We start from the raw sequence: 16,378 nt of genomic DNA on the forward strand, positions 1-16,378 counted from the left end.
AGGAGAATTATTAATAAATGGTTAAGAGTTTAATGTCAAAAAGTTAATTAGAAATTATCTAGATAGAGCTAAAAATTTGTCACAAAAGGGTAATTAGATACTTGAAAATTGATTAGGTAGAAAGCTGCATGCCTTTAGTCCATAGATTCTTTATATGCGCAAGCATCATGCATGGCCCATGGCATTGAGTGCGATATTTGTAGCCTATATAAAGAAACCCTCTCTTTTGTTAACTTCCATATCTTAAAACAGTTTTTTAACAAGTTTAATAGCTGCTAAAAAATGGCTAAAATCATCAACTCTTACTTTGCTTTCGGGTTCATCACTTTTCTTCATATTCTAACCGTGTTCACTCCTTTTGGAGTTGTTCATGGTGCTACTCCTACCGCCACCTTTTCATTGTGCAGTCAAACCCCTCATCCCGAAATTTGCACTTCCTTAATTGGAAAGAGTACTAGTAAAGAAACCCCATTAGTAGTTCGTGAAGCCACCCTTGTTTCTACTTTGGCTCAAGCCGAGCATGCACATAAGCTTGTTTTGGCTATGGACTTGAGTTCCTTTGAACCAAGGGCTAAGTCGGCTTGGGCTGACTGTTTGGAGTTATATGAAGACTCTGTTTATCAACTAAACCGTTCTCTTGGTTCTACCAATAGTCACGATATCCTAACGTGGCTTAGTTCTGCCTCTACCAATCATGAAACATGTCAAAATGGTTTTCTTGACTTCAACTTGTCTTCGCATCTTCAAACATTTCAATCTTCTTTAAGTGGCTTCTCAAAATACCTTAGCAACTCTCTTGCAATAAACAAAGCCATAACTCTATCACATGTAACTTTTTCTAAACAACTAAAAGGGAGAAGACTCATGACAACGAATCATGATTTCCCAAAATGGTTGTCAAAAAGAGATAGAAAGCTTCTTGCAACACCCTCGGGTGGCACCTCTGCTGATATTGTGGTTGCCCAAGATGGCTCTGGGAACTACAAGACCATATCCGAGGCCATTGCTGCTGTGCCTAAACTTAGGAGTGGAAACTCAAGGTTTGTAATACACGTGAAAGCTGGTGTGTACAAGGAGAATGTAGAGATCAAGAAGACAATGCGCAATTTGATGTTCATTGGAGATGGCATGGGTTCTACGGTTGTTACTGGCAACAAAAATGTGCAAGATGGTTCCACAACTTTCCGTTCAGCAAGCTTTGGTGAGTTAACTTGTGGCGTATTTTTTTTTTTTTGACCACATCATATATAATTATTAACGAGTTTTTCAACTAAACATCATTCTCATGGTATAATTTTTTTGCATGTCATTTAGTAGTTAATTTTCTATATTCCATTTAGAAAGACTTTAATACCATAGCATATGGACTAAAGGAAAAGAAACATGCATCAACCCATACCATGCATAACATAAGAGCATCACATAGTAAAGATTTTTTTCCACATAGGATTTTTAATAACTTAGTTTTTATAAATCTATATTTAAATATAATTTTCTATGTAACTTTTTTTCAAAAAATTATTTTAATTTACAATTGTATATTTATCCATACTTATTAATTTAAAATATTTTGTAGACCCCCATCTAAACTCTTTTTTATAACATTTGTCCTGTTTGATATTGTTCGAGTATATAAAAATTGTTCATTTATATTTTGTAAATTTAATAAAGTTGATTAATTAGTCAAATAGAATAACGTTTTAAAATTTATAATATAATTAAAAGGATCAAATGAAAATCACATGATATTGAGATGAGATAACATATCGTTACATAATAGAAGAAATACCAAAAAGAACAGAAAAATTGCTTTCAATTCCAAATTAACCTTAACAAAAACTTATTTTAATAGTAATAAGCTATAAAATAATTTCCGTTCTATATGTTTTAAGATTATATATTAAATGGACAAAAACATATCAATCATATACTTATATTTATAATTAGACGTATTATCCAAAACATTTTTTTTCTTTTCATTGTACTTAATTTGTTCTATGTCACTTCGTATCTGACGTAAATACGCTTATATTATATAAGAATAAAACGAATAACTTATCATCGATAGCGACCGTAAACACACGAACATCGATTAATTTTGTTTATTCATCGAGTACGTTACTTATTGTTTTTCACATATCTATTTTTCTTTTTTAATTAATTTATGTTTAATCAAATAATATATATCTCACGACTTTGGAATAATAGAGATCCCCGAAGGTGGATTAATTATAGTCATATTCACACTTTATATATACTTTATATATATATATATATATATATATATATATATATATATATATATATATATATATATATATATATATATATATGGACAGTGTTACCTAAACTGAATACAAATCCATGCAAATTTATATTCATTTCATAAAAGTAATATTAAAGTTGATATGAAATGGATAAATTTCATTTTTATACAAAAACGTGAAATATTCTTGGCAACTATCATCATGATTTTTTAATCAAAATAGTAACCCCTATGTCGTGTCGATGTCTTTCATAAAGGTTCACTGTCATCCTTACATATAATTTTGTTTTGATTCATAAGGTTGTTATATTTTATCTAATATCATATCATATTTCCAATAGTTTGCAAAAAACTGTTTCAATAACTTTTAAAGAATAGTCAAATATCATTGATACAAATATAATGTCGATCTTATCTTAATTATTAATTAATTTAATAATTGAACACACACGCAAACTTAAATGTCAAGTAGTTCTAGATGTCTTTCCGATATTATAGTTTATTACTTACTTCAATGCTTCGATTTATGAAACAATAGGAACATATATCCACTCCATGCAATATTAATGACATCTTTGTCAACGCTCTTTCGAATATTTTTTTGAACGAAGCTATAGCTTTTATCTTTTGAATTTTGCAAAAAAATTGATGATGAGTCTTTGAAAGCCCCTAGTTTTTCCATTTAACAAAAACAAAAAAATTTATTTATAAATACAGAGTGTTTAGATTTTAGTTTAAATAAAAAAGTTCCGATGTTTAATTAGTAGGATCCTTTGGATATTAACTTTTGAAAGTTATTTTTCTAAACCTAAGTCAATAACTTAGACTCAATCGAAACACAACACCATATCAATAAGTTTCATTTAAATAAAGTTTTCTTTTCTTTATATTATCTCTTCTGAAAACTTCATGACTTCTTCTATGTGATACGTCAACCAGCGGTTTCTGGAAGTGGGTTCATTGCTAGAGACATGACGTTTGAGAACACCGCCGGACCCGCAAAACACCAAGCTGTTGCTTTTCGCTCTGGGTCAGACCTATCAGTCTTATACGGATGTGCTTTCAAAGGCTACCAAGACACTCTATACGTATACTCCGGACGACAGTTCTTCCGCAACTGCGATGTATACGGGACACAAGATTTCATATTCGGAAACGCAGCTGCGGTTCTCCAAAGCTGCAATATCTACGTACGAAAGCCGATGGGTGGTCAAACGAACACAATCACAGCTCAAGCTCGAACTGATCGAAATGAAAATACTGGGATCATTATCCACAACTCGGCTGTCACAGCGGCTTCGGATTTAAAGGGCTCAGGGGGTTCGGTCAAAACGTTTCTTGGTCGACCATGGAAGCAGTACTCAAGAACAGTGTTCATGAAGTGTTCTCTTGATAGTATAATAAACTCCGCCGGTTGGCTGCCGTGGAGTGGTAGTTTTGCTTTGAGTACACTGTACTACGGTGAATATATGAACACCGGGGGTGGTGCCGGAACTGGTGGTAGAGTGAAGTGGCCGGGATATCATGTTATCACAAGCGCAAGTGAGGCAACGCAGTTTACGGTTGGGGATTTCTTGGATGGTGGTTCATGGATTCCGGGGACTGGAATGCCGTATACAGCAGGGTTATGAAGGTGTACAAAACTATAAATGATTGATAGGTTAAAGTTAAAAACTGGTTGTGTCATTTTCAAAGTTATAGGAATGTAGGGGAGATAATTGGTGCTTGATGTTTAAGATAAGGACTTGTAATAAATGCCTAAATAGAGGGTGAAAAGTCAATTACTTGTAGTTTGTTTGGTACTAGTTTGTATATTTTGAAAATGGATTATGCTGTAGCATTGAATATATGAAATCAAAGTACATTTTGCTATCAATACAATTTAAATCTTATATATATATATATATATATATATATATATATATATATATATATATATATATATATACACTTGAATCTGATACATAAGACACGTGGTTACCTAATGACCAGAGTAAGGGAAGCTATCTTGTATTTTGTAGATATTGTGATTTGGCACAATTAAAAAAAAAAAAAAAAAAACTAGCATTGATAAACTGTTGTTTATTTTATGATTTCTACTTTTTAATGATGATTCAAATTAATGTAATTGTTTTGTGAGCAAAACTTGTTGATATATATAATAATTAACAGCCGGTTAACTGCATCTGATTAAGACATATTATAGTAATACGATGGCTTGACTTAGTATATCCGTGAAAGAGAAAAGTTTCATAACCTTGGTGAGACGATGTTGATATGTATGGCATTAAATATTGTTACCATGTTGATATGTTTTACATTGAATATTGTTGTATATGTAAAATTTTAATGTCGCTTGGATTGGAAGGAATCAAATTCAAAATAAAAATGAATTCAAATTAGGCTTTATGACTTGTTACATATATTTTTTTAACAAGAATTTTATTAAAGTATCGTGTAAAACAAGAAAAGAAAAAGTAGAACTTTTTAAAGTGTAGTGTAATGCATGGTTGTTAAAATCACAATTATGATCAAAGGATCGTACGATCCTACGATATCACCTAGGTAAATCGATCCCAATTTTACTTCTATCGTTTTCCAGTATGATCGTAGGATCGGATCGTAAGATCGTTGGATTCGTTAATATATATATTTTTTTTAAAAAGTCAAATATATTTTTTGTGTTAGAATATTATTTTGAATTGTTTATCATTAAATAATGTATTATAGATGTATTTTTTATGTTTTAAAGTATTTATTCATAACGGATGGTTAACAGATGGATGATTACATATTTTTTGTATTTTAAAATGTTTTTGGTTGGATTTTACAATCTGATTCGATTTTACGATCACGATCTTGCAAAGCGGAAACGGTCATATATAAGATCCCGGTCTTAACAATCTTGGTTTATTGGATTGTTTTATGAATACTTTTATTTTTCATACAAATTTAGTATTTAATTCCTACAAAATATTGAACTTTATTCAATGAAACACACACACACACACACACACACACACACATATATATATATATATATATATATATATATATATATATATATATATATATATAAACTAAGCAAGACCCAATGTTGGCATGCATTATTTAAAAAATACATCTCCATAAGATAAATAAATAAAGCATGACTTTATAATGTTTAATCATGTAAAAAATATGTTTGTATTTGTTACACACAACTATAACTAATGTTATACCCATCCATTGGTCGGGTTGACGGATTTTAAAAAAATAGATCGACTTTATTTTTTACCAAATTGTAACATTCAGTGAGCAATTGTCAATCTAAAATTCAAAGGTTTTGCCTTACTCACGACGTGAGATATGTATGTTATGTCGTGAGGAGGTTAACAAACTCGCACATCATCTTTGGGGCTCACAACGTGAGCACTTATGGCTTACGACGTGAGACCAGCCTGAGAGGAAACCCTAATTTTAGAGGTTTAACTCCGTATTTAAAGGAAGTGAGCACTTAGGGTTAGCCCACCCTCAGCCTCCATGTAACACCCGTAAAAATCCAAGCAAATTTAAAACTTTTCAAAACATTTAAAACCAACAGTTATTACAAATTCATTTTCAAAATAGTCTAATATCAAAGTTTTCCCAGAAACATAAACAAAACATGAGGAGTTGTACGATCACACTTTCGCCTTGCCGCAACCCCCTGATGTACCTGAAACAATAAACTGAAATTGTAAGCCCGAGGCTTAGTGAGTTCCTCCCAAAATACCGATACACTGCACATAACACATATACAAATAACAGCATGTACTAGGTCTACAGCTTTACAGACTGGATTACCCCTAGACCCACAGTGTGAGTTTGGATTGCCTTTCGGGCCCACAGCTCACATCTAGATTGCCGCTGAGCCCACAGTACGAATCTCCCTCAGCTCGTAACCGGAATGCTCCCGAGCCCATAATACGAGTCTGGCATGCCCCACATGGCCCTCAGCTCGTATCTGGAATGCTCTCGGATTTGTTGGTTAACGCACGGAGCAGTATCACCTCAATCCACCCCACATAATATGTCGGCATATAACACAACTAATGCACATACAGATAATCACATAATAACACAGGTAGTCCTACAAATCTACCTAACTGGAATAGCAACTATCATGCAACACTAACTCATACTCAACATACTACCAATTGCTAGGATATAATATCCAATGGGCCGGCCTTGGTGCCTTAGACCCCTTAGTATAGTGAGGTGACTCAACTCACGAGTAGTGCTGAAATACTGCAAAGCTCTGACTGCTGTCTCACCGGGAATCTCGAACTGTAACATAATAATAAATACTAGGTTAATACCCAATATTACTCCCATGATTAAGTGTCCTCATAACTCATTAAGTCCATTCCCTTTTGTTGGGCCAAAGCCCCACACCAAGTCCTTAACTTGAAAGTCCATAAGCATAAATCCACTATTTGGCCCAATTTACTAAATTGGACCCAACCTCCTTATTGGGCCTAACCCCATGATCCACTACCACCAACTGGCCCAAAACATCCTATTTACAAAGTCCAGCAAAGGCCCAAATCCAAATAATCCATAAACAGCCCAGTACTCGAAGCCCGTTAGCCAATGGCCCAATAGAGGACATACGTAGGGCGTACTCCTCTGGTACGCGGGGCGTACTCATCAGACATTGACCACCATCGGGGTGTTTGACCCAATACGCTGGGCATACTGGATTTACGTTGGGTGTACTGGACAGTTTGCCAAAACCTTGTTAAGTGCTTAATGGCTTAAGCACTTAAGCCCAAACTTCAGATCTAGAGATCTAACATGCCTAGGATCTATAAAGTCGTGAACTTTATCACTTTGGACGTCCATAAAGTTATAAATGTTTGGTCTTAATCCATTAAGACATTATCCTTCCATGCATGGGACACCTTCAGCTAATGGGACCTCATTTTTATCACTCAAGTTCCCTTCAAGAGTCTAGAAGGACAGTCCTTTTCGTCCAAAACACAACATACACCACCTTGTCGTTTTTGGGACAAGAAATGGGTCTTTTAAAGTAAAATGGAGAGATCTAATCATATAAGCATAAAGTTTGGAACTTTATACCTTATGGAGCTTCTTGTGCACGAGCTAACTTCAGATCTACAAGCTTGGTCTCTTCCTTCAACTCTTTGATGCAATGGTTTCCTCCTAAGGCACTCAAGAACACATCAAAATGAGCTTAACACACAAAGGGGAGGCTAGGGTTTAAGAGAGACGATTTTGATCTGTGGAGGCTGAGGTAAAAGAGGTGTTAGTGCACATTATATTGCTTATATAGGCCCCAAACGCTAAATATTAGGGTTTCACCCAGACATTAGTACGCCCAACGTACTAAGGCGGACCTTAATACGCTTAGCGTACTCTTATGTACACGTGGCGTACTCCCTTTTTACCCAAGTTTGCAAACTTGGTCCTTAAACTTATCTTGGCTCTTCATTTCTAACCCCAAGGACCATAAATGGCAAGGTAATAATAGAAGAGGGTTCGGGAATACCTACCAAATTCTCGGGATGTTACACTCCATCACCTCTTTGCACTCTCCTTTTGAAAACCTAGCACCCACATTTGATCTAGTTTTTGGTGATTTTAGATAAGGAGAAGAAGAGGAAGAGCATCTAGTCCATCATTTTTGCATTCAAGTCCCTCCATCAAGCACACTCACACCTTTTGGACCTTTTGAGTATCAAGTTCATTGCTTTATGAGTCCAGAAGCTTAGATCTATGTTTTTATGCTTAATCTTTCATATACAAGATGATGTAGTGTTTGGAATCCATAAAATTGCCAACTTTATGGATCTTGAGTGTCCATTAAGTAGTATAGTTGTTGGATCTGGAATATGATTGAGTTTTAAGACTCTTGCATGAACTTTGGTGTTCCTTCTTTGTTCCCTAGTTGGTGTTTGGGACATGCATTAGACATGCATGTCCAAAAAGTCACGACTTTTATGATGTTCTGGAGTAAATAAGACACTATGGATTTGGTTGCTTGGCCAAAAGGGGGATTAAGAGCTTCATTAAGAACTTCTGATCAGAGCGTTCTCACGAAATGAGGATGGCATTCCTCGACTGTTTTGGACTTATTAGGTCACGACATGACCATTAGGGGTCATGATATAACTAGTGGATTGTGGGATTTTTGAGTATGGATTGATTTTGACTTTGACCACGGTTGACCTAGGGTAGTTAGGGTAATTTAGGTCTTTTGGGATTATTAGCTAAGTTTAGGTGACCGGTCTCGTTGAGGTTGTCGATAGAGTTGGTGTTGGATTTGTACTCGGTGTTGTGTACTTTTCTACTACTCGTCGGAATGCAAGGTGAGTTTTTCTCACTGTATTTGTGGGTCGAAGGCATCAATGTCGCCCCACTAGGTTATGTATCCTGGTTTATAAGATGGTGTTATGCTAGTTAGATGATTGATTAGTAGATCTGTATGATTATCTGTGTTTGCTAGATATGTGTTTATGTTTATTCGTTACATATATCGACATATTGTGGTTGGTTTGAGGCGGTCATGCTTGTACTGAAGGCCAAGACACCCGAGGCGGTCCAGATAGGCTGTAGGCCCTAAGAGGCAGTCCAGTCATGTCGAAGGCCTGTAGAGCGGTCAGATAGGTTGTAGGCCTTGCGAGGCGGTCCAGTCAGGTTGAAGGCTCATTTTTACATGTCATTGTTTGTTATGTTGTGTGATGGTACTTTGGGGGAAACTTACTAAGCTTTGGCTTATGGTTGCAGTTTATTGTTTCAGTTACTTCAGAAGATCGTGGGAAAGCGAATGTATGATCGTGCACATCTTCCTGTTTTTATGAACATTGAATCTTGGGAAATATTTGTATTTTAATACTTAATTTTTAGATGGGTTTGCTTGAAAACAATGATTTCCTTTAAATTAAACATGAAAAATTTTATCATGTTTTTGAGATGTTACACAAATGAATGTTTTTCTAACATATTTACTGAAAATATTTAGATAAGTAAGAAAAATCTTTCTTACTCAAAAATACATACATTGTCAATGAAGATCATCAAATGAGTTTTTCCTTGCACATGGTTGAAGTAAAGAAATAAAACTCATAATAGACAAATCATTATAAAATGTCTTTAAACATTATAGTAACATACAATTTCTTTCCTATTATAACAATGTATCTACACCATTTAGATATGACCAAGAGATAAAGAATTATAAAAAAAAGGTATATTTCATTTGCAAATGATAGTAAAAAATTAAAACTACCCAATATTAACAAGATACACATAATAATCTCTTAGTGCTAGTGACATCACCGGTTCATAGAGCCAAATCATAGTGCCCACAACCAATATATAGCTTCATCGCCGTAATGTAGAGCTCACTACAAGAATACATTAGGTTTTAGTGTCAACATCAAACAAATGCATTTGGTGTCGCCGCTAATGATCAGACGTCGTCGCTAAAAGTCAACGACATTAGACCCCTTTCATCCTCACTTTCTTTCCCATGGATTGATTTTTCCCTTTTCGTCCTCAGTTCTCTATGCTCACCACCGAGACCTTCGCAAAATCATCGACTTGTACACTGCCAGTAGTCCACCTCATCACCAACGACGACTTAGCTTATCATCGACGGCGCCATGTGATGTCTTCACTACTTTTTTTCGTTTCCTTTTCTTCTATCCCTATTGAATCCTCATATATGTTCACATCATCATAAGTTTTGGTGTATTTTAAGATTTTCTATAAACTCTTTATATATATATATATATATATATATATATATATATATATATATATATATATATATATATATATATATATATATATATATATATCACAAATGTGAATATCATAATAAAACATAAGTAATTTATGTTTATCTGCTTTGTTTTTGTGTATGCAATAATGTATTAAGAGTGTGAATTGTTCTTGCCCTCGAGTTTTATGTTCACGTTGACTAACACTATCAATGAATATCTACAATTCTTAGGTTGGGAGTTAAACTCCTTTCAAATTTAATACTACATTTCATATATGAGCAATGTCTGTTTCATATGATATAATAGAACATGACAATCTTATATTATGTTTGTTATGTATTACATTGAGAAAAAAAATCCACTTAATTAGGCTAAATTTACAATTTTTTTTTTGGCAAAAATTGTAATAAGGTGGTACCAACGAAGAGCGTGAATGTTTTTATAAGTATCAATCTTCTTTTTATCAAGTATGACAAAGACATTTGATGAATTTAGAATATGATTGTATAGTTTATATAAAAAATTGTTTGTTTACATAATTTGCTAAGAACATCTCCAACCCACCCTCAAATGCCATTTTTCCTCTATTTTCTCTCTCATTCTTCTCCAACCCTACCCCATTTCTCCCCCCATATTTAGAGATGTGAATAGTATTACCCAATATATTGGGTGATACTATTCATATCTAAAAATATGAGGATGAAATTTCAATTGTCAGGTTTAGTCCCTAATTTTATATATTTATACATTTATAGTTTATTTTATCTATTAGATTTAATTTAAATATAATGTTTAATATTTATAATATTATGAAATATAATAAATTATATTAATTAATCAAAAATATAAAATTTATTTTTATTTGTTAAAACAAAATTAATAGAGGGGTGTGTTTGACAATCTATCTAAGTTGAAATAATATAATATACTAGGAATATACTTTTTGGGGTTAAAAATAGGGTAAAAAATGGAGTACGGTTGGAGATGAAACACTATTTACCTCATTTTTTACTCCATTATTAAGAGAAAAAATAGGAGTGGGTTGGAAATGGTCTAAAATAAAAACAAAACATGGTTATATAAATAAATAGTACGTATCTAACAAGAATAAAGTCACATGGTTTGGTATAAATATGAAATATAGGAACACATGAGGGATCGAATATGGAATATAGCATTTGTATGTATATCTATATTTTGTATGTGTATTATGTATGTATATGTGTGTGTTTGTATTTGTATTACATATGCATATGTATCATGTTTGTATATGTGTTTTCTATGAGTAGTATGTATGTATATGTGTATGTTTATGTATAAAAAATTATATATGTAGTTTGAGTATTTGTAAAGTACAATGTTATAATGGAAAAAATAAGCATGCCGTTATTTTGTGAAGTATAATGTTATAATAATCACGAACTTAATTTGTAAAGTACAAGGGCTTAATATGTGTGTATTTGTATGTAATTTGGAAAGTACAATGCTATAATGAGAAAAATGAAAAAAAAAATAGTTTGTGTATCTGTATGCATTTTTGAAAGTACAATGTTATAATGGAAAGTGCAATGTTAAATTTTATTCATATTGTGTTTCTATATTGTACATCTTGTAATTTTGTAGGCTATATATAGGGGTTAGTTGGGCAATACTCTTTTATATGATGGCGGATGTTACGGGCCTAAGACATGGAGGTGATGGAGTCGGGGATCCACCACCTCCAGTAGGCTTTGGTCACGGACGCTTTGGTCACGGACAACACGAACAGGATGGTAAATCTTATTATGATATATTTATTAGTTATTTTTATTCATTTATTATAAGACATCGTGACTAATATTTTTAATTACATTTTTCACCTGAGTTTCGTTTCCTACAAAAAGAAGAGGTCTATCTCTCGATCTCCAAGCAATTCTCCTTCCAATGATGTTTTGTGCACTTTCTAGACTTTAAATTCGGTTTCTCAGAATAATTCTCTTCCAAAAAAACTCTCCAAAAACCTTTCAAAAAAGTCTCCTCAAAACGTAACAATGAAGGAGTATTTATAGTTTTGAAAATTCCGTGCTCCACGACGTGAACAAGGATGTGATGGCATGACTTGGGTACAATCCTTATCGGGCAAAGATTCTGACTTCCCGCGTTTTTATCTTTCAGAATACTCACTCCACATCGTGATTTTGATGGCCAGGTCGTGATTTGGGTTTTTCGCTGGAATTTTCTTCTTTTAAGCTTCCATCCTCCAAAGTTCCAATTCTTGTCAATTCTGGCCCCTATTCTTCAAGAGTGTTTTTATTGGCTACAAAATACAATTTAATTCAATAAGTACTATATATATTTGCATATAACCAAAATATTAAATAAAATGTATTAAAATGTTTCCTAAAAATGTGTATAAATATAGAAATATCATTTACACATGATATTAGGATGTATATATGGGAGAACGTCCCTTTTAGTGTATCTGATTCGGACAATGTTTCCCCTACTTTAAGGAATGCCAAAGTCGTGCATCTAAAGGTAACTTAAATAACATTTTAAGTTTAGTTGTAATTAGTATTTAATTAACTAACTTTTTTGTATTTATAGAGAAATTTTGATTTGGATAAGGTTAACTTGGATCACAAGTGTGTGCAGTTGTTGCGGAGCATTGATGCGACTCTACAAAAAATTTACAGAGGCCGGAAAAGTAAAGCGCATACTTATTTTTAGAATGTCGGAAGACTTGCAGATATCCTAAGGGCATTATCCAACCCCCTCCCCCCCTCAAGGGTATGTCACGTGAAAACTGAGCGCATGCAGTCGAACATTTTCAAACACACAAATTTATAAAGCGCTCAGCATCAAACAAAGGAGTCTGTGCACAACAACAAGTTGTAAACAAAAGAGGATCGTGCTTGTATAACAATGCATATTTCAAAGAAGTAAGTTACGATATATTTAACTGTTTATTTAAAGTATAATTAATCTAATTTTTAATGTTAAATAAGACATCACTCGACTCAAAGCAATTCGTAAGCCTAATACCGATCGTCAAAGGGTATTTAGTAGCCCAGTAGTCGAGCAACAATACCTAAATGGTTAATTTGTAGTTTCATATAAGTGTTTGTATCGTCAAGGGGTATTTAGCAATCTAATTTTATGATGTTTATCATTTTTTGAAAATACGGAATCTTTTACTCCAAGAGATCAATCAACAAACTCAAGCTTCTTCTAAAGCAAGGGGTATAACACTAAAGGATTTAAAAAATATTTTGAAAGAATATTAGGTTATCAACGTGGCCAGAGGCATCGAGCGTGAACCTTCTAAGGTTGTATCTATGTACAATCAGGAACAACCACTAACACAGCCACTACCACAATCACAGTAATTGTTAGTTTAAGTGTATTTTAAAATTACAATGTTATAATGGGGAAAAAAAGTAAGATGCTATAATCATCAATACCTTAATTTGTAAAGTAGTATGCTATAATGATATGTTGGTAATTGTTAGTTTAGTATAGTACAGTGTTATAATGGAAAAATGAAAAAAATATAATGCTATAATGTATATGCAATATTGTGTAGGACGTAGTTTGGTTAAAGTTTTGATATGTTGGTATTTTGTATTTTGGTCATTTCTAGAAAGCACAATGCTATTATGAGATGTTGGTAATATATTTTGTTTTCTTTATAGTGTCATGATTATAGGTCACAAGAAAAAATTAACAAAAAATAGAAACATGGTTGCTCTAAAGTACATGACGCAAAATAATAATAATAATAATAATAATAATAATAATAAAATCAATTGCTCTTCAAAAGGTACAATTTCAACCCCTTCAATCACATCAATCTCAACACCGATTTTGAGGTTGCTTATATGAAAGAAATCAATATTAGTTTGAAGTTAAATCAAAATTGTAATTAAAAGTCACAACAAAGGGCTTTTTTGTGTATGATTCAAAAACTATTGGGTTGGATTTATAAAGCTTTTTTTAATATTTAAATAAAAAAACACTTTGTCTTAAAATTTTCCGATTGCCTGGAATTCATTTGTTGGGCTGATTATGGATATAAAGATTCTTGATCCTGCAAAGATGTAATCGGAAAATTGTTCATACTGATCAAAACTTTTCAATTGTACTTTCAACAATCTTGGAATCTGAGCATTAGGAGACTTGATTCAGATTAAAAAATTTCATCAAGATTAGTAAAATTCGTTACTTTTTTTTCAATTCGTTACTTTGAAAATACACAAAATGGCAAAAGAAAATATGCATTCAATTAACCAAAAGTAATGGCATCGAGAGTTTATTTATTTCTAGCATTCCTTTTCCCATGAAATTAAACCTAAAAAGTAAAAACCATATCAAAACAAGATGTGTATATATAGATTTAAGAAACAGACACTAAACTTGAGAGTTAAATTATGTATAAGATAATCACTGAAAACTCAAATCAAAATATTATAATAATACTCGCCTTCGACTATAACGTAATTCTGATAGCTTTAACACAACTATTATAAAAATGGAGCATATTATTTTCCCTTGCAACAAAATTCATCAACTATGTTCCCATTTTACTTCAAAAAATCAAGATTCTAAGTGAACTTAGAAACAAATTTGGATGCTTTAGAGTCTAAGATAATGATCCCAATTTCAAAACAGTTATTTCCATGTTCAACATAGTTAAAAATTAAAACCTTGAATTATTAAGATGCTTTAAAAGAGATTTTACCTCGAATCATCATCTTCATCGGTTTCGTGGTTAACCAACTGCGATTTAATGTTTCTATTTTTTTTTCTTTTCGATTTTGGGAATGATCATCAAGAATCAGAAGAAGAAAGCAAGAAAATGAAGATGAGAGGCTGAAGTGCATGTGCGATTTCCGACTCCAGTTTGTAATACCTGCAAAACCGACAAAGGGAAGTCCAAAGACAAACAATCGTATCACTTTCCGATGAAGAAACGCAAAAATTACCTTAGCATTCGATCATAGTGCTCCAAAATCCATGTAAGCATATGAATCATGTTGATTAAGAACCTGAATTGGAAGAAGATGCAATAGTTTTTCCAGAGAGATTAGGGTTTCGACCTGATAGCATATGAAATTGATTTTTGGCAAGGGCTTAATAGAAAATATGAAGATGGGTGAGTAAATGGATCCATAAACCCAATAGTTTGGGTCAACAGAGGAAGCCCAAAATATCAATTAAGATTTAAGAGTCCTCAAAAAATTTATATTATTTTTTAAAGTTTGATGAGTTTCATTATTGAATTGCTAGGTGTCAAGCTCGTGAAAAATCATCAAAAGCATTAGAAAATCTCTAGAAATCATCAAAAAAACCATTTTTCTTAAATTTTACGCCATAGGCTTTACTTATATATACTAGGTTAGGTAAGTTTTGTCTGCTGCGTAGAAAGTAAATTTGGTATTTCATGCATCATTATAAATGTTTGTAAAAATATACATACATAGCTAATATGGTAAGAAATTCCAAGTCTTGGAGATGGCATCTTAAACATATTGGTTGTTAAAAGTCTCGATCAAAACATCATAACATGCATTGATCTTGATGAAATAGTGCTTTGTGCATGATTAGTAACGTTTGCACATTGATCGACGACATGGCCCTAAGTAATTCTATAATATGGAATTATCATATCTCTTAAAGTAAATTTAGATTTTAATATAAGATTGTTAACTTGAAAGTATATGGCATTTAGCGGAAAGCTCCATCTCATTTTTGTTCTACTTGACATCTGTGATGAAAAGTTGTCGTAAGGCAAATCATGAGTTAGTAATTTATATTTCGTTATGTACACTTTATTTAATGTTATATATGTGGCCAAAGTAGTTTCTCAAATACTCAAATCACAAAATAGTTCCATGGGCTCCTGAATAGTTGGAACGACTCTGGATCTCCAATAAAGTTCTTCAGCCAAGCCACTTCATTTGATGCTTCGCTTGCCACAATATACTCAGACTCGCATGTGGAATCATCCAATGTGTCTTGCTTGGAACTTTTTCAAGTAACCGTTCCTCCATTCAGTAAGAATACCCAGCCAGACTGCGAACAAAAGTTGTCTCGATCTATTTGAAAATTGGTGTCACTGTAACACTTACTCTTAACGTATCACTGCCCCCAAGAACTAGGAATGTCTTGAATATTCTTCACCGCAATCTAATGGGCTCTGCCAGGATTTCCCTAAAACCGACTGACCATGCTCAAAGCATAAGACAGATCAGGGCGAGCACAAATCATTGCATACATGATCGATCCTACAACAAAGCATATGGGACTCGACTCATGTCAGCCATCTCTTCATCAGTACTAGGACTTTGAGTCTTACTCA

At 33.1% G+C, this 16,378-nt stretch overlaps 1 protein-coding gene and 1 long non-coding RNA gene across 3 annotated transcripts; one reads left to right on the top strand and one right to left on the bottom strand.

Moving 5' to 3' along the window:
- The first annotated feature begins 232 nt into the window (after positions 1 to 232).
- LOC145065942 (pectinesterase-like) lies at positions 233 to 4,147 on the top strand. The gene is made up of 2 exons (XM_079013060.1): positions 233 to 1,201; positions 3,206 to 4,147. Exons 1-2 carry the CDS (start codon positions 283 to 285, stop codon positions 3,895 to 3,897), a joined length of 1,611 nt encoding a protein of 536 aa, XP_078869186.1. The 5' UTR covers positions 233 to 282; the 3' UTR covers positions 3,898 to 4,147.
- Positions 4,148 to 11,817: 7,670 nt separating this feature from the next.
- LOC145069048 (uncharacterized) lies at positions 11,818 to 15,178 on the bottom strand. 2 transcript variants are annotated; one of them, XR_013689248.1, is made up of 3 exons: positions 15,003 to 15,153; positions 14,759 to 14,929; positions 11,818 to 12,334 (listed from the first exon to the last, which is right to left on the bottom strand). It is a non-coding gene; the product is annotated as an uncharacterized LOC145069048 (long non-coding RNA). The 2 variants fall into 2 exon arrangements; XR_013689247.1 differs by having other exon boundaries at positions 14,759 to 15,178.
- Between the last annotated feature and the right edge of the window lie 1,200 nt (positions 15,179 to 16,378).

Source organism: Lactuca serriola, chromosome 8 (assembly GCF_051521515.1).
Source record: "Lactuca serriola cultivar US96UC23 chromosome 8, Lser_US96UC23_V15, whole genome shotgun sequence".
NCBI classification, from domain to species: Eukaryota; Viridiplantae; Streptophyta; class Magnoliopsida; order Asterales; family Asteraceae; genus Lactuca; species Lactuca serriola.